At 42.9% G+C, this 22665-nt stretch overlaps 1 protein-coding gene and 2 pseudogenes across 1 annotated transcript; 1 reads left to right on the top strand and 2 right to left on the bottom strand.

Annotated features, from left to right (window-relative positions):
- Nucleotides 1-964: 964 nt before the first annotated feature.
- LOC121158429 lies at nucleotides 965-3482 on the bottom strand (annotated as a pseudogene).
- Nucleotides 3483-5806: 2324 nt separating this feature from the next.
- On the bottom strand, nucleotides 5807-13555 carry LOC121158672 (glutathione S-transferase alpha I-like). Its single transcript, XM_040983545.1, has 6 exons — nucleotides 13469-13555; nucleotides 12102-12153; nucleotides 10817-10949; nucleotides 8044-8185; nucleotides 7160-7291; nucleotides 5807-5932 (listed from the first exon to the last, which is right to left on the bottom strand). Exons 1-6 carry the CDS (start codon nucleotides 13553-13555, stop codon nucleotides 5807-5809), a joined length of 672 nt encoding a protein of 223 aa, XP_040839479.1.
- A 1000-nt stretch (nucleotides 13556-14555) lies between these two features.
- LOC121158432 lies at nucleotides 14556-22455 on the top strand (annotated as a pseudogene).
- Nucleotides 22456-22665: the final 210 nt, after the last annotated feature.

The raw sequence follows: 22665 nt of genomic DNA on the forward strand, positions 1-22665 counted from the left end.
TTACAAAAGAAAAAAAATTGAAGCTCTAAGATCTTGATTATTTTTCCTGTTTTGGACCAAATACTCATTTTCTTCTAAATTTACTGACCTGTGGAAGTTTTTATATCATAAATACTTTCAAGACTGGAGTTTAAAAAGAAAAAGCTGGACATCTTATTGGGTGCAGAGAATGCTTAGAACAAAGGATGATGGGAAAATGGTTTCAGTCACTGATTATTTCATTATCCTTAGACTCATCCCTTCATCCCTCCCCAACCCAAATCTATATGATCTTTAAGATCAAGAAAAAGGTTTAAACATTTTAAAATAATTAAAAAGAAGTAAAAATTCACATTTAAAAGGGAACACTCAAGTCAGGAAATATTTCCCCATCATGCTTTTCTGTGAATAGGTGTCTGAACCAAAACATTGTCAATGTCACAAACGGCTTCAAGTTTAATGAAAACTGATTCCCATGACAATACAGAGTGACAACTCTAACAGGTGCGCTGGGTTTTTGTTCTACTTAATTTTTAATTCCTGAAATGGGGAAGAGGGAAAGGAAGTTAGGAATTCATTTCTATTAAAATATGGACGTTATTGCAAAACCCTAACTATAAAAACGCACCAATGTAATTGGACCTCGCCTACAATAGCTGAGAGTCCAAACGTTTCAGTGAAACAGTGAATTTGGCAGAATGCTGACCAGTTTCCATCCACTTGCCCTCTTGAAAATAAAAACAAAATTCAAAACAAATCATACAGCTAGAGTTTTGATATCTGAAATATTTTTAAATAAGTTGTCCATAGCACTACCGACTCAGCTCTCCCTTATAATATCTCCAGGTTTATCTTTTTGCAAAGATGATCTGTTAAGACTTTCTGCCTCTCTCCCTCAAGTTGGAGTGCAAGTGAGGCTCACAGTTGATCCATCTTCCCCAAACCACATCATTCCTTTTCACAGATCCCTGCCCTTTGAGACTGGCTAAAACTTGCAGTCCTCATCAGCCATATCGATAGCCCAGGCATACTTCTCCCGCTGGATTTTGTTCTAAATTTTCTCAATTGAGACACCCCTTTTCTTGCACCAAGCCACCGTGATCCTAGGGTCCAGATAATTGAGTTTGGAAGTTCCCAAGGCAATTTGTTTAGTCTCCTTTCAGTCTGTAGCCTGTACTTCCAGCTTCATTAGCTGCTCTTCCAGTATTTGCACAGCTTGCTTTTCTGACTCCACTACCTTCTTGGTCTTAGCATCCTTCATGACCTTAGCATCAGCCTTAGCGCTTTTTAGATCTCTTGGAGCATCTGCAAGCTGTTCCTTCTTGGCATCAATCTTAAACTGCAAGTTGATCATCGACTTCTCGAAAGTCTTGGGTGGTGCCCTCTGGTGGTTACAAAGAATGGCAACAGCTCGATTGGCACTGTTGTAAGAAAGGATTGTTGCTGGGATGTTTACACCTGGAACTGTGAGCTCTTTAGCTGCTGCTGTACCATAACGGAGGCATTGTATGTGCGGAATACCTTTGCTGTCAAGCCCTCCAAGAGATCCTGTAAGTGCTTATTTAGAATACTAGTATTCAGTTGGTCAAAAAGATCATCCTTAGGCTGCTTGTTCTCCATAAATAATTGTAGGTTCTTAAAAACTCTCTTCTCAACAGGGACTTTGTTGTAGTGTCTGATTGAGTCCTTCCCAAGGAAGTCAAATTTCACCATATACTCTTGGCCATCCAACTCTGGTTACGGATCAATGTGCTCCACACAAAGTGAGCAGCAGCCTACAGTGTCAGCTGTTTCTCCTTCTTTTCATTGCCTGCTGTCAGAGCAAGCTTGTCAATGAAGTACAGGGCTACAGCTCTCTGTTGAACTTTCATCTCTTTAGACTTCCAGTCTTCTCAATACTTGTTCCGGATCTTGTCCACACAGTTCTCCAGTTGTCAAGCAGTCTCATATTTCTGCCAGTCTTTTTCACCCTTGATCCGTGAACTGGGGTTCAGCATGATATGCTTAACAGAACCTTGAATGTTTTGCTTTCAGGAAACCAGCCATGTAACTTTGTTACCATGCCGAACCTCTTTCCACTTATGTCCTAGAGAAGAAAGAGGAACCTTGGAATCCTTGTTACAATTGATGATTATATCCTCTGGCATGATCCTCCTTTTCAGCATGCCCATCTTAGGATGGTTGCCACTCCCACAAAAAAGCCCAGGAGGCTCAATCTTGAAGTTGGCAATCCTCTCTCTGTGATTACCCATAATACAGAATCCATATTCTTTGAGTATTTTTTCTTTCTCTTCTTTGATTTTCTGTTTCTCTTTCTTGTTCATCTGTTTTCGAGCTTCTGATTGGGCTTTGAAATACTGGCTCATAGAGTTGAACTCACATTTGCTTAGAGTGGTTATAGCATTCTTCTCTTCATTGGTCATTTCCTTCCTCCAGTCCTTAAATAAATTTTTTCTAAATATATCATTAGTAGTATATTCATGGTCGAGTATTTTTGCAAAGAATGTAGCAACATTTTCTGCTTTGGGGCTTAGCTTCCTGGCTTTACCATCAGAGTAAAACTTGACACTCTCCGGAAGCGGCTCATGCCGGAGTCCAGCTCCAGCTGAGTTCGGAGCTCAAGAGTGAGTGGAGTCAGTGATAAAGAAAAGACACGGACACAGCTCAAGAAGAAGCTATCCTTTTTATTTACTTAGACACATCACAAGCCTCTGCACAAAAGTTTGATTTTACGATCTTTAGCTTCAGAACTAAGCCCACATGCACAGATGTTTGATTATTTATTTTTTACTTCATGGTCAACCAGATGCTCTTAAAGATAATTCTGTGAGTTACCATAACTATTTTCTTCAAAGCAAGCCTTTATTCATTCTTCAGTAGTGGCCGTTGAGTGACAGCCAGGGCTCCAAGGCCAAGGCACATGTGATTACTTGCTAATCAGTAGTAGATTCCTACCACATTTCTATTCCCACAACATGCCCCATCATTTAATGGGAGAAATATGTTACAAGGGAAAAAATACAAAAATCCAAGACAAAAGTTTCAAATGTTAGATACCCCCACAATTGCAGGGTCTATAACCCCATAAACAATCAAACAATAATCAAAAGCCTTTCTCTACGATATTAATAGGATCACCCTATAATTCCTCTAATAAAAAAATTGTAAAAACAGCTAAAACAGCTACATTTTTCTATGCTCCAAAGAAACTGCAAAAAGACAGGATTGCCTTTGAGATCATAGTAACTATATTTATTGCCATAGCAGTTTCAGCTCTCACTCCCATCACTTGCAATAATATTTAGGATATTTATCAAGTCCTTTCCCAGAAGGTGTGTTACATGTCTGGGCCAGGTTCTGAAGCAATGGCTAAGCACACAATAAAGGAATCCAGAAATGGCATGGGCTTAATTGTGCACCTGTGTGTAAATTGTCAAGGGCCCACTCACCAAGACATTATCAGAAACATTAATTCTCAAGCTCTTATTGGTTGCAAAAACCATGTCACAGGGGCAAACAACAATGCCCCAATAGATTAGAGAATTCTTAGTGGGGTGTTTGAGTGTCCATGCAAACAGGGGGTGAAACTGCATCAAGGTGGTCAGAGAGATATCCATCAGGCCTTGCCGAACAGCTGGAATCTGCCCTGGGCCCTGCCAAACAGGGGAGCTGATCTCTTCACAATTTCGTGTCATCCACACCTGTGCAAAAGGATGGGATTCCCAGTGGATCGCAAAGATAAGATTGCAGGCGGCAGGCCACAGATTCCTATAACAGCTGAGGCAGCCACAAGCGGTGATGCTGACAGACTGACCAACTGACTGCAAGGACAGACACCAGCATTTGTGGAACAGCCTAAGTTTGCATTTCCATGAATCTATTTTTTAACTCATGAAGCTCTGGTAGGAATAAAACTCTAGATGGGGAGGCATCCCCCACATCACCTGACCACTAAAAGTAGCCAGAAGCCAGAGCCCACTATAGCAGGGAGCTGTAGGGAAAGGGGGTTTGGGTGGGAGAAGAAGTATTTGACAGGTGAGGAATGACTTCTGGTGGCCTCCACAGACCAGGCCACTACACTTACAAGTAAGTGGGGAAGCTGAGATGGGTGGTTTAGAAACATGAAAACTGAAGGCATGTCTGGGTCAGACAAAGGCTCCTGTATAGAAGACGTGGGCATCACCCAGCACAAGTCTACATGTGTGAAAGCAAACTCTGTCTGGCCTGACTCACAGGATTAAATCCAAGTACCCAGCAGCAAGTATCAAGACAGGGAGTGAGCCATGTGGAGTTGGCAATGGCACGAAACAGCATGCAACAGAACCAGGTCTGGGGGCATATTTTGTAGATTTGTGGTCTCACCCTTGCAGGACAACAGCACCCCCTGGTTTGCACACAAGTTGCAGGTAGTGATGGTCTGAGCCAGTCATGACCAAGGAACTCATCAATACTCATGGGAGCTGGAGTTGAAAGCAGACCAGGCTGGTCCAGGCTGCAATACCTGCTGTCTTCGAGAGTGGGCTGGGCTTGATGCAGCATCCACTAAACATACACAAAAGCTGGGAATTAGGGCACACTGTGATAAACAAGGGATTAGCACCAGGTAGCACACATGAGATCTGGGGCTGAGAGTGGGCCTGGGAGAGGAGTTTGGGGATATTCCCTACCAGGCCACAGTTTGCACTGATGAGCACAAGAGACAGGGTTGGGGTGGATCAGGCTAAGCTGGGTAAGCACTAGTCGGCATGTGTGTGGGCTGGGTCTGAGGGCAAGCCAGGCTGGGCCAAGCCTAGCACCCACTGCCTTGCATGGGTGCCACAAGGTATGAGACATGCCAAACTATTATACCACACCTACTCATACATATGAGAGCTAGGCCTGGGGCAGGCCAGGTTGAGTTAGCTAGCAGCACCCATTTAAAAGTTGGTACTTGGAGTCTTTGCAACAAGTATCTGGGTATATGGATGCACTAAGGTAGATTTTGTCAACCTTGGAAAGATTTTCTCAACCCAGAGCAATGAAACCAACATCTGAGAGCTATCAAATCCAGTCAACTAACACTGTTGGAACACTTCTCCACATCATGTTCTCTAACGCATCATCAAATGACCATGCCCAAATATACAGGTGGTGATGTAGTTTGACAGTAAGGAGTGATCCTTTCTCTTTCCATCCCCGTCCTTCCCACCCCACACAACCCCTAGACACACACAGAAAAAGAAAAAAAGTTAAAATATTTATTCTACCGATCTTCCTCCATACCTCAACCCTTCCCACCTTAATCTGAGGCTCACATGGACATACATCCCACTCAAAAATGTGAACAATACTAAAAATAAAATTAAAAATTAAGTAAGTAAATAAATAAATACATAAATAAATAAATAAAATGCAGGGACCCCATTTAAATAAAATTTCAAGAAAAAAACTTATCAAATTATTTTAAGAAATAAAGTGGTATTTTAAGAAAAACAATTTCATTATGGCATTACCCAGGACAGTTACTTTCCTATGCTTTCCTACACTTTATGACAAGTGTTAAAGGGAAATTCTTGGGAAAGCTGAAAAATTCACATACTCCAAAATATTTTTATTTTATTTCTTTATTCCAGAGAAGACATAACAAGAAGGAGAATAGAAATCTATTTTCATATTGAATCCTAATTTTAGAAAATTTTAGTTCTGTTTGCACAGAAGAGCTTATTTCACTAGCATATATAATTTGAAGAAGTTTATTAGCTCTCATAGCCAAGACTGACATTTAAGTCAAGTCTTCCTTGATGCAAAAACAAAAGATGTTTTTGTGTGGACTCAGAGTCTTGCTCCTTTAAGGTAGACCATAAATCTTCTTTATTTTTTCTAAATTTTTCTCATCCAAAAGAGGCTTCCTCTGGCTGCCAGGCTGCAGGAACTTCTTCACGGTGGGGAGGCTGCTGACTCTGGTCTTGAGGGCCTGCAGGGCACAGATCAAAGAAAACAGCACCCGGGCCTAGCGAGGTGGCCTAGTGGCTAAAGTCCTCACCTTGAATGCCACAGGATCCCATATGGGCACCGGTTCTAATTCCAGCAGCTCCACTTCCCATCCGGTTCCCTGCTTGTGGCCTGGAAAAGCAGTCGAGGACAGCCCAAAGCCTTGGGACACTGCACCCGTGTGGGATACCCAGAAGAGGTTCCTGGTTCCTGGCTTTGGATCGGAATAGCATCGGCCGTTGCACTCACTTGGGGAGTGAATTATCGGACACATGATCTTCCTCTCTGTCTCTCCTCCTTTCTGTATATCTGACTTTCCAATAAATAACAAATCTTTAAAAAAAAAAAACAACAAACAAAGAAAACAGCCCCCACCCCATCACTAGCACAGCCCAGGCAGTCTGAGCCCTTCCTGACTCCTTATAGAGAAAACCAACTGGACCCGCTCCATCAGCAACAGCAGGGAGTCTGAGAAAAAGATGCCAAAGAGCATGAAGGTGTTGGGAGGTGAGTACAGCTCAGGGACATTCCACCAAAGACAGGCCATTCAGATGCTCACTCCTTCTTCTCACCAATAAACCCAGTAGATTCACGGCTCCTACCCAAAACAACGGAGACCAACCTATCTGTCAGATATCAATACAGGAAAGTTCCCAAGCAGAGGAATTCAAAATATGAAAAACTGAGTTCAAAATAGAGACAGAAAATGCTACAGGCTCACCTTAGGCCAGTCACAACCAATTTCTATACTGACAGATAACAGCACAGATTATGGGAGCAGAGGGTAATGTGGGGAGCTGTGTGGAAATAGAATCAAAGCTGGAACTGGAAGAAGGAAATCACAGGGAAGGCACCTGCTCACGTGGACTCAAGTGTGGACAAGCAGGACACACTTGGGATGAAGAGCATCAAACCGGTATCAGGAAAGAAGAGCACAGTGTGATAAGGGGTTGGGGAAGAGAGGTTGGGCTCTGGTTCCTTGAATTCATAATAAACAAAATATCACTCCAGTGTTGACTTCCACCTCCAATCTCCTTGGCATACAAAAAATTGTTCATGCTTCAAAGCCACAGCCTGGAAACTCATTTCAGAGAATGGGGGAACAGAAGTGGGTTTCAAGGCTAAGAGAGAGCTGGGTCAAAGAGACCAAATGTCAGATTCCAAGAAGACACATGTGGGGCTGCCCTCCAGGGGCTGTGAGATAGGTCACCTTCAGCAGAGGGAAGCTGGCGATGGCGCTAGGGTCCACCTCCTCCACATTGTAGAGCAGCTCCACCAGGAGAATGTCAGCCTTGCTCAGCCTGTTGCCAACCAGGTAATCTTGCCCATGGCTCTTCAACACCTGGTTAGAGGAATGAGACAAGGCCCTAAGTCTTACTTTGGTGGTAAGCTTTTCCTTTACACTCAATCAATAGTTCATAATTTAATCCAGCATTCTTTTAAGGAGTTTGGATCCTGAAATATTTCACTTTCATATTCAAAGAGAAGCCATAACTGAGACAGGTACTACTCATTCTACTATGAAACTTCATTTCCTTAGTTTGTCTGGCTTTTCTCTAGAGACTGAAACCTGTGGCCCTTTGTCCATGGATTCCTTTCTCCTTCACACCTTCTCATCTAGCTCCTCCCCTCTGTCCCTGCATCATCATCCTTCACTGTGCACACATCACCCAACCCTGCAGTCTACAATATTCCCCTGATGGGCATCTGGCCTCACGTCTCCTTCCACATGATGCCAGAATGTTTGGGGATGTGTTGCTCTCATCACAGATCTCAGAGATCTCATTACAGATCTCAGAGATCTCTGAGATTTCACACCCTATGTTCCAGCCATGACCATGGAATTCTTTTAAAGTTACAGCTGGACATACTTATCCTAAAAATCCATCAGCTGAATATCACTGGATTCTTATTCACACCATGTTTTTATGAAAACATGCCTTGTGAGTCATAATGCTGTATAGGTATTCAGAATTCCCATTAGACACCAAGGTCAATATCCCCAAATGCCCAGGCATGCTTTTCTATCTTCCTTTGAACTGGGTGGTAGAGTAGTGGGAAGAGTTTCCTAACATGCTGAACAGCTTCACATACTTTTTCAAAGGCAGGGAAGTAACGAGTTTTGATTTTCTCTTTGATGAAGTCAACCTTGGCACCTTTCTGATCTGGAGGACACAGTGGCAAAAGCATGACCATCTCATACAAGTCGGCAATGCCCTCTGAGTACATATCAATCCTGAAAGACACAAACAACCAAGCAGTCAAATGCCTCCTGCTTTAGCTTATACTTTAAAACACAGTATAGATAGCAGATGCTCTCCTTCTCTCATTCTGATGCGAATCCCAGGCTCATGTTCTCCAGGTTATAAACTCTCCACATTCTCTCCCTGTTTCTACCCATATGCCTCTGACAAACTCTATTCATGCTTCCATTCTCAACACCCCAGGTTAAATACCTCCTTACTTGGCATAATTCTTTGTTAGTTCCCAGTGCATATGATTGGTGACATGTTTCTTTTATTTTTCCCAAAGTGGGTGTCCTATAATCACATGTAGTAATTGCCCCACCCCTTTAAAATGCATGATAATACATGCAGAGATGGTGAAATAGGTTAAGGACACATTTAAACAGATGGAGAAACATTAGCCAGCATGAAGCTAGAGGGCACATTCCAGAAAACATGAGAGGACAGACTGAAGGCAGAGGGACACCTGGAACCTGACAATTAGGGGAAAGCAGCTGACTGAGCAATGTGATACTGCAGTGACCAGATACCCCAGTTGCAGTCAGCAAGCAGTTAACTGAGCTCCACCGGTGGCCAGAGCTCCACTAACAGCCAGGTGGGAAGGGAAGTTCCCTGGGAGCTCAGCAGGTGAACCCAGGGAAAGAGTTGTCCACCCTCTTGTTTGTTTGTATTCGACCTGGAGCTGAGACAGAGCAGTAGACCCCAAATAGGCTGTATGGAAACGAATGGATTTCAAAGCCCAACACACACCATAGCCACTCAGGTACCATTTTGTGTAGGGAGGCCAAGCTATGAGACAGGACTGCCCATGCCCTAAACTGGGAGTGAACTTATTTCTAGTTCAGAGCATTGCACAAATGTGGAAGCCTACAGATTCCACCCAAAATACATCCAGGTAGTCCTCAGATCTATGGCCAGCAAATCCAGACCTCAACCAGTGGCACATCAGTTGCCATTTAGTACAGGGTGGCAAAGGCTCTGAGACTGCAACGACAGCAGTGAGTTGTACATGTGCTGAGCTAGAAGTGAACTCACTGAACTCAGTGCATTGCACTGGACCCACTTAGAAAATAATATTAACATTGACCATTAAACCTAACAGCTTGCAGATTCTGACAAGATCAGCACCAACAACAACTTAACTACTTATTATGGTGTCTCCCTAATCCTGAGACCTGTTCCAACCAGAAGTGGCAGAAAGGTTGTACAGACAAAGGTACAGACTCAGCATGGGATAATAGAACGAATGATGCAGAAGAAAGAATTACAGAATTGGACTATATTTCCTGTAACAATGGGGAAACAATCAAAAAGCTGGAAGCAGAGCTGGGCCAAGCTAAAAAAGCATTCAAGTCTTAAGAAATTTTTTTTAGATTGTATTTATTATTTTATTGCAAAGTCAGATATACAGAGAGGAGGAGAGACAAAGAGGAAGATTTTCCATTCAATGATTACTCCCCAAGTGACTACAACGGCCGAAGCTGAGCAGATCCAAAGCCAGGAGCCAGGAGCCTCCTCCAATCTCCAACATAGGTGCATGGTTCCAAGACTTTGGACCATCCTAAACTGCTTTCCCAGGCCACAAGCAGGGAACTGGATGGGAAGTAGGGCTACCAGGATTAGAACCTGAGCCATATGGGATCCCAGCTGGGCGGTCAAGGCAAGGACTTTAGCCGCTAGGCTAACATGCCAGGCCCAAGAGCCCCTATTAAAAGAATTATGGGAGTTCCAGAAGGTGAAGAAAAAGAAGCTGAATTTAAAAATATATTCAATGAAATATGAGAGAATCAAGATGGCGGAATACGGTAAGGACACTTTAAACGGATGGAAAAACATTTAATCAGGATGAAGCAAAGAGGACATATTTAAACAAAAATGTACACCATGGTTGCTACTCTTCATTCTCCCTTTCTTCCAGCCCCAAGCAAGCACTAACCTATTTCTATCTCTATGGACTTGAATGTTCTAGACATGCCATTCAAAAACAAAGGTATTCAAACTCTGTCTGGTTCCTTTCATGTGACAAGAAGTTGCATGGTTCATCCTGTTGTAGCATGCCAGTACATCATCCTCGTTCATGGACAAACACTACTCAATAGCAAGATGACTGCACATAGCATTCAGCCCCTTACCCATATTTGGATAGTAGGGCAGCTTTCTATTTTTTGAATGCTATCAATACCACTGCTATATAAATACCAGAGTGGATGCATTTTTGCTGTCTTACAACCTAGTAAGGAAATTATTTGACATGTTGCATGAACCTCCCACAGATCCATACAAGATCTGATTTTGAATCAAGCACTTCCATCTAAACAGGAAGAAGATCTCTCGATACAGGGCAGTACTGAATCACTCTGTCTCCTTTAGCCCTGTGTCCAAAGCTTCAGACAGCCCCAATGTCATCAGCCACCACCAAACCTAGACAAGATGACAACTCCATACAATCAGCTGGTAAATCAGGTCACAATCCTGTTAAGAATCAACTCCTTTTGTAGCCTTCCTTCCCTCCTCCATTCACTCAGACTACTCCCACTTGCCCTGATCCCCTTGCCACAGTACTGCTCACTCAAACCAAGATCTTTATTGTCTGCTGATATGAAAACAGAAAATGTACTTACAGAGCTCTTTCTTTTATATCTTTCCCGTACAGGTTGTGTTTGCTGGCAATGTAGTTGAGAATGGCTCTGGACTGCACCAGCTTCATCCCATCAATCTCAACCATGGGCACTTGCTGGAACATCAATACTCCATCTTTTAAAGGAAGAAAAGAAAAAGGAGAATAATTGTTTACGGACTGTATTATTTGAAGGGAAAAAATTGTTTGTTGAAATGACTGCCAGTATAAAATGAAACTAAAAACATAACCTACTAAAGATTTTAAGTAAAATGACCCTGGTTTTCAGCTTCCTGTAGTACTACTTTTTCCTATCAATCTTCCTTTTATTGCTGAGAAAGTTATGTCAACGATATTTTTATTTCCCATCAAGATACATTCCAGACTCCTTGTATTTCTGTGTTGATTTATGTTTGTGAGTATGCTTTAAAGACTTATTTTTATGGGAAAGTCAGATATACAGAGAGGAGGAGAGAAAAAGGGGAAGATCTTCCACCCATTGATTCACTCCTCAAGTGGCCAGAAAGGCTGGAGCTGCATCAATCTGAAGCCAGGAGCCTCCTCTGGGCCTCCAACATGGATGCAGGGTCACAAGGCTTTGGGCTATCCTCTACTGTTTTCCCAGGCTACACGCAAAGAATTAGATGGGAAGTGGGGCCACCAGGACAATAACCAGAACCCATACTGGATCCCAGCACGCACAAGGTAAGGACTTTGGCTGCTACACTATCGTGCCAGGCCCTTTTCATGGATATTTTAGCGATAAATTGAGAAGGGCTATCATAGCGCCATCAGTGGGAGTCTATTTTAATTGAGAAATTTACAACATACATTGTGTCCTGGACATTAAAGGTAGGTTCTGGAAGTAGTTCCTATGAAATTTTTCCTTTCTGTCCTCCTCTAAGCCTGTGGTATCACTAGGTTATTGCTTTCTCACCAGACAAAAAGGAAATGCATCTACTTCCCCTTCAGCTGAGAAATCCCTGTGTGTGTGTCCTTGGGTTGGGAGAGAAGTGTGAGACCCTTAGATAATTTGAGTTCATTTGTTGTGCAAGAAAACCTGAGACACTGAGGAGAAACAAGCAATGATTCCCTTAGCCGATACTCTGAATGATCCTGGCCCTTTTAGCTCTCAGTTATGGACCTGCTCAAAGAGCCCCCACTCCTTCCATGTAACCACTCTCTCCCCACCATTCCAAACCACCTCTCTTCAAACACACAGGTGTCACCTCATGTTCAAACCTTACACCAGACCATCTCATCCAAGTCACATAGATACTTGTTCTTACCATTTCTTAACTTGCTCAAATCTTCTGCACTTTCTATAAATTTCTCATCAAACTAAGAGGAAAAACAGTAAATGAGTTCTTGTCAGTTCATTCCATCCCATTATAAGCTTCTCAACCCAAAAGACTCCTGTCTGCTGCATAATGTAAGGTAACATTTCCAAATTTGCCAGTACTCAGAGGCGTCTGCTCATGACCATGGTTCACGTCACCTCCACTTTGACCTGCTGTAATCTGTGATCAGGATATGAGTTAGGTAATAGGGAGGTACTGAAGGGAGTGGTTTGGGGAGTTCTTCCAGTTGCAGAGTGGGCATATCTTAATGGAGTTGAGAGAGATCATGGACACATGGACACATGCTAAGGACACATGGGATATGCCCATGCATGGGCATATTGTCTATATCCTACCACCCAAGGGCCTCTGCTGTCATTTATATCCCTCCTTTTCCTTTTAGAGTCTAAATGGTCATGAGTAGGTTGGGAAATTTCCTAACTTGCTTGTGGGACAGTGTTGTCACTCTTGTGATTTCAGAGGATCAGGCTCAAGAGACAGGGAGGTGTGAATACCAGCCATTTACACAGCAGCCAGTTCAGAGGTACATGAGGAATGGGAGGGGGCAGTGGGGATCCCAGGAGGGTGGCTGAGGTGGTATGGGCCAGGTGAGTGTGATGTGGCTCCTGAGGCTGATGGTAAAGGGCTGCATGGGCATAATCAGCCTCTGGGCACAGGAAATCCACAAGCTCTGAGCTAAGGGAATGATCAGAGCTTGTCCACCACCCCTTCCTTCAAGCTGCAATAAAGGCACAGCATCTTAGCCACCCTTTGCAACACTGGCATCGTTACCAGAACTCCAATTAGAACCCTGTCTGATTTGCCTGCAAACCAGCTTGCCACTAATGAGTCTGGAAAACACAGAAGATGGTCACGGTACTTAGCACCTGCCTCCTACGTGGGAGGCCAGGATGGAATTCTAGGCTCTTGGCTTTCCTGGTCCAGTCCTGAATACTGCAGCTTTTGGGTGAATGAACCAGCATAAGAAAGATATCTCTTTTTATTACTCTTTCATTCTCTCCCTCTCTTGTTCTGCTTTTCTCTCCTACTCTCCATTCCCTATATCTATATGTACATATGTATATATACATCATTCTACTTTGAAATAAAAAATTAAATCTTTAAAATAGCACACATATTTGATACAAATTATTTTAACTTAGTGACATGCAATTATCAAACATTGGAAATAAAACATTTTTTATTTAAAATCAAAACTGCTTACACGTTGTGTAGTATGAGATTTCCCAGCTTAGTAAAGTTTCTGATAAAGTCAACGTTTGATCCAATTTAAAATGACATAACTCATTTCCTACCTCTTCTCCAGCAGCAGCCAAGAGCCAGCGGATGGACTCCATCCTGCCTCTTCCGTTGTTGTAGTGAAGCAGGGTCTTTCTTGCCATGTTGTCTCCTGGTTTCTCTAAATACAATGGAATGAATGAATGAAGTCCACAGACAAAATGTACTGCAGTATTATGGCTGAAATGTGACCAGAAATATTGACCAGAGTATTGAGTGTCTACTCTTCCCTGCAGGGGTGGTGGAGTCTTAGGAACATTCTCACTTGTTATCAGACATTATCACAAAATTTCATTGAGCCAATTTCATGTTGCTCTTAGCTTCAGACAGGCTTGGCTCTGGCTGTTATGGCCAGTTGGGGAATGAACCATTAGATGGAAGAGTTTTCTCTCTGTATCTCCTTCTCTCTGTAAATCTCCCTTTCCAATAAAAATAAATAAACCTTTTTTAAAAATCTACATTCTTTTCACCAAAGCACATGATGATTCTCTGCTTCTCCTAGGCTCAATCAGTGGAGCGCATAATCAGCTGCACATTGAGGGTATGGCAGTCTATCAGAACCTGTAGAGGATACCTGGTATCACAAAGGAGGACAGAACAAATCAATCAACGACCATAGCTATATGTTGGCAGGGAAAAACTGGGCAAAAGGAGACTTTAAGGGGGACTATGTCAACCAGCGGTTGGAGTGACGAGACTGGCAGCAACTTATAACTATTGAACTATCAAACCACTTGAGCAAGACACACGGAGCACGCCCCACATCAGGGACTTGGGTTGGCTGAGAGACTGGGTGGGGCTTCTCCCTTTATTTCCTCCTTTACCCCAGATACAGAAAAAAACCAATGTGGAAATAATAGTCTTACCCACTTTTCTGTAGCCCTTGAACCTTTTGCCCTAATTAATTATATAAAGATTGTCAAAAATAAAGAAAAATTTTTTAAAAAATCAGGCAAGAGGGATGTTTCTGAATTGACTTTACAATGAATGATGGAGCCCCCTTGTCCACAAAGCTTTAAGGTGAACTGCAGGAAGATCCCAGTCCTGTACAAGCTGAGCAGGGGTGAGAGAGGCCAGAGCTGAGGCCGTGCAGCCCAAGAGAGGATGTCTCCCAGTCTTCAGGAAGGGGCTCAGCTGGCGGATGGCAAATCCGCATCCTGCTCCTTCTCAGTTGAGAGCATCTTAGGACTTGACCAGAAGAAAGACGTCCTTCCAACAGTGGAGCCCACAGGCCTTGGGCGGACACCTGCAGTTCCTTAAGGAAGGATCCTAACTCATGTCCCAGATTTTCCCAATGGGATATCATTCCCACGCATGGTGGATCACCCAATGCCAGAATAAAGAGTTTTGAAATATGAAAATTACTTTCCAGACTCAGAGAGAGTCTCTTTGAAAAGAGAGTTGAGTTGGTATAGAGGCCGAAGACCAAGGATTGCTTTTACTCAAAATCAGACTGAAGTGTTGAAAGACATCTTTAGAATAAACTGCTACCTTGGTGTTGACATCAGAGAGGATTTAGCTCAAAAATTGGATCTTGAAGAAGACAGAATCCAGATTTGGTTCCAAAATCGGCGTGCAAAGCTGAAAAGGTCCCATAGAGAAACACAGTTTCTAAGGGCAAAAAAATGTTTCAACACAATCTTCTGGAGCAGATAGAAAACTAAATGAGTGACATTATCTTCCAAGTGCACACCATAAAGAACCAATGAGGGGTAGCCTAGTGGCGAAAGTCCTCGCCTTGAACATGCCAGGATCCCATATGGGCACCGATCTAATCCCAGCAGCTCCACTTCCCATCCAGCTCCCTGCTTGTGGCCTGGGAAAGCAGTCGAGGACAGCCCAAGCCTTGGGATCCTGCACCGTGTGGGAGACCTGGAGGAAGTTCCTGGCTCCTGTCTTTGGATCGGTACAGCATCGGCTATTGTGCTCACTTGAGGAATGAATCATTGACAGAAGATCTTCCTCTCTAGCTCTCCTCCTCTCTGCATATCTGACTTTGTAAAAAATAATAAAATAAATCTTTTAAAAAAAAGAACCAATGAAGGGGGAAAAAATCAGCTGTTTAAAATGTGCTTTCTTTTCCTGCATTTAATCGGTATACGTATTTTTTTCTAAAAATATAGTATAAATAATTACTGTTATAGCATGGTACATATTATATTTGGGCACTTTTAGTCATAACAAAGATTTTTCCTATATTTTTAAAATAAACACATTCAGAAAAGCCAGCTATTTTTTAAATGAGCACAGTTACTCTTAGAAAATAATTCACCAAGATCAATAAACTTGTGATGATGCATTCCACCAGCTGGATTCCATTCCCAAACTATTTCAAGCAAAATACTCTGAAGAACAAAAGTGTGGTTTATTTTAACTAGTTCACTTCAAGTTCATTGTGAAACATGATATTGCTTAACTGTGTTACAGATGTGATTTATTTATCAATTTCAGGGTTTCATGATTTATGGCATAAGCAATAATAGTTATTCCACCCAATATAAAATATCCTGATAGCATGCCAATTTCAAGTTGTTGGGTTTTTAGGCCAAGTCACTATGTCAGAGACGTAAAAATAGCAGCTGTCATATTCACCATCGGCACTATGTTGCACAATAGCAGCAAATAAATGCAAAATGTAAGTTAAAAAAAAACAATAGAATGAATGGAAATAACACTTGTTCAGAGCCTGTCACACACTGAACTATCACACAAGTATCTACATTTATTCCAAGACATGGTTGATGACTTCTAATTCCAATGATGCTGTGTTTCTTGCTTGATGACATGCTATGCTTTTTTTTTTTTTTCTTAAAGGCTGGTGATGGTCTACTTCTCTCACCAAGACTTCTAAGTGTCTTGCCTGAGAAATCCTATACTTCAGGGAATCTCAATCAAGGGAGACTTGAGTCCCTGGCTGAAGGGGAAATTAAGCAATGTGTTGAGACATTTTTGGTTGTCACTCTGTGTGAGCGAATAATAGTCTGGTGACATTTGGTAGGGAAGGACAGTGATACCTCTGTATATCCTATAAGGCACAAGATACGATTGTACTCAATGCATCAACTGGTCCCAAAGGGCAGCAGTGCCAAGGGTATGACACCTGGCTTGGCCATTCTCTAGGTTTGCCATGAGTTTGTTGAATCCCAGATAAAGAACAAGATTTGTAATCTAGCTGGTTAGTGACAAAGGATGGATTAGAATCAAGTTCTAGTACACAGACTAACTTATTCCTTTGGCAATAAATCTGAATTTTGAATGTTTCAAATTTATTTGAGATTGCACTGTTATAATTTATAAGAATTCTGTACTATATTGGAGAGAATGAAATGTCAGCATAAATGTTTGGAAAGGAGACAGACATAAGCATGTGTATGTATGTGGAGAGGGGAGGGAGAGAGAGACCGAGAGAAAGGAGGGGGGAGGGGAGGGGAGGGGAGGGGAGGGGAGGGGAGGGGAGGGGAGGGGAGGGAAGGGAAGGGAAGGGAAGGGAAGGGAAGGGAAGGGAAGGGAAGGGAAGGGAAGGGAAGGGAAGGGAAGGGAAGGGAATACACAAGGTGTTTCTTTGGTTAAGTGAGGGAAGAGACCTAGATGACTTAGTGGCATGCCATCATATACATTTACTCATCAGAGTCCCACCCTTACAAGATTATAAAAGTGGTATCATGCCTCGGAATGGTCCTGGCAACATGACACTGCAGGGAGATCTCCTCACCGCTCTTTCACATTCCCCTCTCCCCCATATGTCCCCAGGGAGGATCTCACACCTGTAAAGCCTCTGCCAAGCAACATCCCAGAAGGGGATGGGAAGGTAAAACGGCAGGAAAAAGTTCACCCCATAATCATAAGGAGCCAAGCTTATGCACAGACAGGACATTCCATTTTCTACCAAGCCATCTACCTGGTCTCTCAGGTCAACTGTTTCATTACAGCCCACTGGCTTCTTTAGCTCCAATCTATGTTGCATGTCTGAATTCCTCAGCCATAATGGTAACAAAAATGCCCTGCTTCTCACTCTGGTCATATGTTCAGTTGTCAAGAAAGCTAAGAGCTTTCTCTTCATGCTGCTAATTTTCCTGAGGCCATTACAATCTCATGCCCTAGCATTACTAACTCTTTGTTACTACTTTTCTATAAAGGTGTATCCAAGATACACTGAAGCTGAAATTATTATCTAAGCACAGTAAGAAGGTACAAAGTGAACAAAAATTTTTCCTTTTCCAAGTGTAAGGCATAGCCAGGGTGGGCAATGGATGGCCTGCAAGAAGCAGCAGATAGAAAGGGTGTAATGGATGCTCCACTCAGGCCAACGAACTACAATACCCAGAAAACTCTGCCTGGCTCAGAACTGAGTATGCCATATGCGACTGCCCAGGCCAGCAGGAACCAATCTGAACTCACATTACCACATGAGCAAAAGTTATTTCCCTTGATAGGTCACAACCCACTTCTTCTACCTGCCTATAAAAGCACCAGTTCCTGGTCCCCACATGGGGCTTCCCTGTCGCTTCGTCTGTGCTGGACCCCTGAAAATCCCCCTCAGCGCTCCCAATAAACCTCGTTTTGAGCCAAACTTTTGTTTACTGTAGATATTCTTAATTTGGATTCGATTTGACATTACACTAGCATTTTAAAGTATTTTTTTCTAGTTATACACAGAGAAGAGCAGAACACAACATGGAGAGATTTATGAGATCAGTACTTACACTGCTAATGCCTGTCGCTCTCCTAGTTCCACAACTCAGTCAAGTCTGATGTGTCAATCAGCTATTTATTCATTTGAATAACTCCTTCCCACTAATAAGGGTAGAGTCCAGTGAGGGAAAAACCACACCCACAGTGTTCAAGGATCAGGGGTTACCCATTAGGAATAGAAAGGAAGCAGTGAGTTATTTGTGAGCATTTGTGTGGAAACACCAGATTAATGAGTTACTTCTCAAGGTCAGCAATAGAAGTTTAAGAAAACCATTTTGAATGGACTTTAGTGATCTACAGTCCACTAGGACCGGGCTTGTGAATAAACTCATTGTGATGTTGCCATCAACTGGATGAAGGATTGAGTCTGCACTGTGAGCTCTGCCTATGAACAGCAAGCTGGCAGCCTTCTGGAATGCTTTGTTCCTAAAAAGATTGAATTACAGTAGGACACCTGGCAAATGGAAATTTCCTACAGAGAACTGATGTGAGTTCATGTCAAACATTTTGTGCAGTGTCTTACACTAAAATGTGATAGGGTATGGGCCCGGCATTTTAGCCTAGAGGTTAAAATCCTCACCTTACACACTCCACCAGGATCCCATATGTATGCCGGTACTAATCGTGGTGGTCCCACTTCCCATCCAGCTCCCCATTTGTGGCCTGGGAAAGTAGCAGAGGACGGCCCACAGATTTGGGCCCCTACACCCACGTGGGGACCTAGAAGAGGCTCCTGGCTCCTGACTTTGGATTGGCGACACTCTGGCTGTTGCAGTCACTTGGGGAGTGAAAAAAAGGATGAAATATCTTTCCCTCTTTCTCTTCTCTGTTCTGTGTATGTAACTTTCTAATCAAAATAAAAATAAATCCTTAAAAACAATAAGATGTGGTATTTCCTGAACATTAGCTTGTGTGTTTGATGCTTTATCTTCTAACACCAGTGAGTCTATTGGCATAACCTTCTCTCTCTGCTTTATCCTCAACTTATCCTCCCTTGCCTGTAGACCTTTGCATGTGCTGTTTGCTCTAAGGAACAACAATCTTTAACTACTATGGTCTCTTTGCTCACCTTACATCATTGCCATTATATGTTTCATATCCATGTCTTGCATGCGCTTTCATCTCCTAAAAGCAGAACCTTCATCTCTTTCAATTCTAATCATCATGGTCTGGAATAAAATACAACCACAGTAGCTCAACAAAAATAAGATGCCTTTGAGAAGAAAAAATCCAGCAAATGCAAAAGTGAATGAATTATGAAACAGAACTCAAACTATGTGTGACTCTAATTGAGCAATTTTCAATGACTTCTTTTCATCCCCACCAGAGAATGGATTGTGGTGTTCTCCCTGTCCCCCTAAAATACAGGAGCATGTCCTAATCCCTGGGTGCTGTGACAATGGCATTGTATGGAGAAATTGTCATTGCGGGTGTAACGACTCTAATAAACAAATGGTATAATTATCCCACACTATCCAGGTGGACCCTGAATGAAGAGCGTGCCCACAGTTCAGAGAAGTGAAGACCTAGACAGGCACAGGGTGCTCTTACAGCCTCTTTCCAATCTCTTCATATGTAACATGCTAATCTGTTCATTAATACCTGTCACTCCATCTGGATTAGCCCAACATCACACACACATGAATATGCACTACCTCTTTTTTTTTCTTTAAGATTTACTGATTTTCACTGGAAAGGCAGATTTAGAGAAAAGGACAGACAGAAAAGGCATCTTCCATATGTTAGTACACTCCCCAAGTGGCCACAACGGGCAGAACTGAGCTGATCCAAAGCCAGGAGCCAGGAGTTTCTTCCAGGTCTCCCATGTGCATTCTGGCTCCCACAGCTAGGAGCCATCCTCTACTGCTGTCCCAGGCCACACGTGGGCAGCTGGATGAACGAGGAGGAGCTGGATACAAACCAGCACCCATATAGGATCCTGACACTTGCAAGGCGAGGATTTGACAGCTGAGCCAGCATTCCCTCTTTTGAGAATGTTCTACACTCACTGTGCAGTGCACTTATACCTCTGCTTTGACTCCTCATCTCTGTGGAGGCAAGATTTTATGATAAAGATGAAAATATTTATGCACAAAACAGGAACAATTTAGAAAGAATTGTACTTTTCACTTAAAACTGAAAATTTCTATACTAATCACGATTCCACTACCATGTAAATATTTTATGATTTTCTTATTTCATTAACTATTCAGCATTCTAATCTCCCCAAATGTCTCATGGCTGGTTTTTTGCAGTTGAATCATTAGTATATGCAATTAGGAAGGCTCATATGTAGCATTTGTGGCCTATTAATAAATTCACTTTGTAGAAATATATGGTTGACCTCAGACCTCAGACAGGTCTTAAGGGTTGTCTGAGGAGTTCAAATCCCAGGTCCACACCCCAGTGCCCAGTGCCCATGGTGTATATGGGCTTGTGCTGGGTGTGGCTGTCCATCTGTAATGAGGTACTAGTGACACAGTGGCTCTGGCCCATTTTTCAGACCTCACTGGACAGTGGAAGAGACCCAGTGGCTTGCAGGTATCACCATATGTTCCTGAGGCTCTAGAAAGGGCACGTGGGGACCCCACGGGAAGTCCTAGGAAGCAACAAAGTGAAGAATTGAATGTGTTCAGGTGGGAAGGATGGGCCAGGCTGAGTGAACAGGGAAGGAGCCCCATCATGTTCAGGGTGTAGAGATCTGGAGGCAAAGACAGTGTCACATAGTGTTGTGCAAACAAAAGGGACAGCCTGAAAGATTAAAAAAAAAAAAAAGCCAATTTCATCATCTGTTTTTGGGGGGCTTATATTTCATTCTTAATTCAGTTTCAAAATCTGACTTTGTATTGACCTAATCACAACAAATTATAGTTAAAAGGACCAAAGGAATTTTATTATTTAATTACCACATATGAAAGAATTTCACAAATGTTATGGGGAAATGAGACTAAAGTAGAAGTTCCTTCATAAGCATGTATATATTTTCTCTAATTAGAAACATTTTCCATAATCTTACAAAAAAAATCCTGTGTTTTGTAAAGTTAACAGCTTCACATTAGACACAATCAACACTCAGGTAAGTAGTTCAGTGTTTCAAAATGTAGTTCCTGCATGTGCATGGAATCCCATCAGCTCCCCTATTCAGCTTGGAAATGGTTCTTATGCCTTTACTCTGGCTGCCAGACTGCAGAAACAGCTTCTCGGTGGGAGGCTGCTGACTCTGGTCTTGAGGGTCTGCAGTGCACAGATCACAGCTTCAGGGAGGAGCAAAGCAGACCCACTACCACCCACTACCACCACAGCCCAGCAAGTCTAAGCAGCTGAAGACCCACTGAACTACCTCCATCAGCATCAGCATGGAGGCTGGGAAACGAACCAGACTTGTAGGTGGAGATAATGAGATATTGTTCCACATTTCTTACCTTCCTCAAGACATGAAATGGGAGGGTTTACTCGGGTCACAAACCTCCCTAGCTTATTATGTATATATTATCCTTATATAACAAAAAGCTCGGATGCCCTGGATATAAAATTAATGTGCTCATCAGAGATTACCCAGGAAAGATACAAGAAATTAAGATATAGAAAAGGAACTAGTCACACAACAGTTTCCTGACCAGCATGCCCCGAGGTCACTGAGGGGTGAGGCCACAGTGTTACTCAGCCAGTGAGGAATGTTAGTTTATTCAGCACAAGTTACAAGCTTATAAAGGTTAGGGAAGAGGAGAGCTGGAAGATGTCCTCCAATAGCTCTGCCAACCACCAAAGACACTGTAATTGCCTAGGAAGTGTGTTTATTCCCCTAGACCCTCCAGGCATGTCAGAGATCACATTCCACATGCATGGCTGGAAGCTGTGCCTCAGCTCATGGGCAGGTGAGCTGAGAGCCCACCCGCCATGTATCAGGCAAAGACCCAAGGGATGATCTCCCACAAAGTGGAACTGAAACAGGAAAAGGTAAAGCACGGGGCCATCGGGGGGGGGGGGCGCATCTTCTGTCTAACAGACCCTGAAACCACCAGGGAGTGAGGTGACAGTATTCTTCTGCAGCAGACAAACTAGAGACAAACTGGTGGTGAGGTATGTCCATTTTTTTTTAAAGAAGTCACAAACTTATATAGGGTAGGAAAAAGGAGCAGGCAGAAGGGTGGTCCTAACAGTACTTCCATCCAACAATGACACTGTGACACATTAGGAAGTATGTCTATCTCTCCAGACCCTCCAACGAAGTTAAAAGTCAGGAAGCACAAGAAGTTGTGTCTCAGGGCAAACTCTGTTACCTGCTGAAAAGCAGGATAAATGTAACATTTGACCTCCTACGTTTGCTTGCCAAGGGAGTCCTAATACAGTTTGTTAAAGAGGCAGAGAAAAGACTTGGGTGCAGCTCATCACTCTTGGTGCATGCGCAGTGAACAGTCCATGTTGGGGTCTCAGTTAGCCAAGACTCCTGTCAGAGGTTCCCCTGGGACATGGTAAGCTGTGTGCAGATGTCCTCCCACAATGGGCTAGGCAGGCAGAGATC

The sequence above is a fragment of the Ochotona curzoniae genome, unplaced genomic scaffold (assembly GCF_017591425.1).
Source record: "Ochotona curzoniae isolate NIBS_2020 unplaced genomic scaffold, NIBS_Ocur_1.0 contig_3819, whole genome shotgun sequence".
Classification (NCBI taxonomy): domain Eukaryota; kingdom Metazoa; phylum Chordata; class Mammalia; order Lagomorpha; family Ochotonidae; genus Ochotona; species Ochotona curzoniae.

Bases quoted from the DNA above. Each gene is read 5' to 3' on its own strand.
- LOC121158672 (XM_040983545.1), bottom strand. From the start codon at position 13,555: ATGGCAAGAAAGACCCTGCTTCACTACAACAACGGAAGAGGCAGGATG. The intron at 12,154-13,468 runs GTAGGAAATGAG...TTTTCCTCTTAG, and splicing joins TGGCTGCTGCTGGAGAAGAG to TTTGATGAGAAATTTATAGA. The intron at 8,186-10,816 runs GTAAGTACATTT...TGTGTCTTTCAG, and splicing joins GATATAAAAGAAAGAGCTCT to GATTGATATGTACTCAGAGG.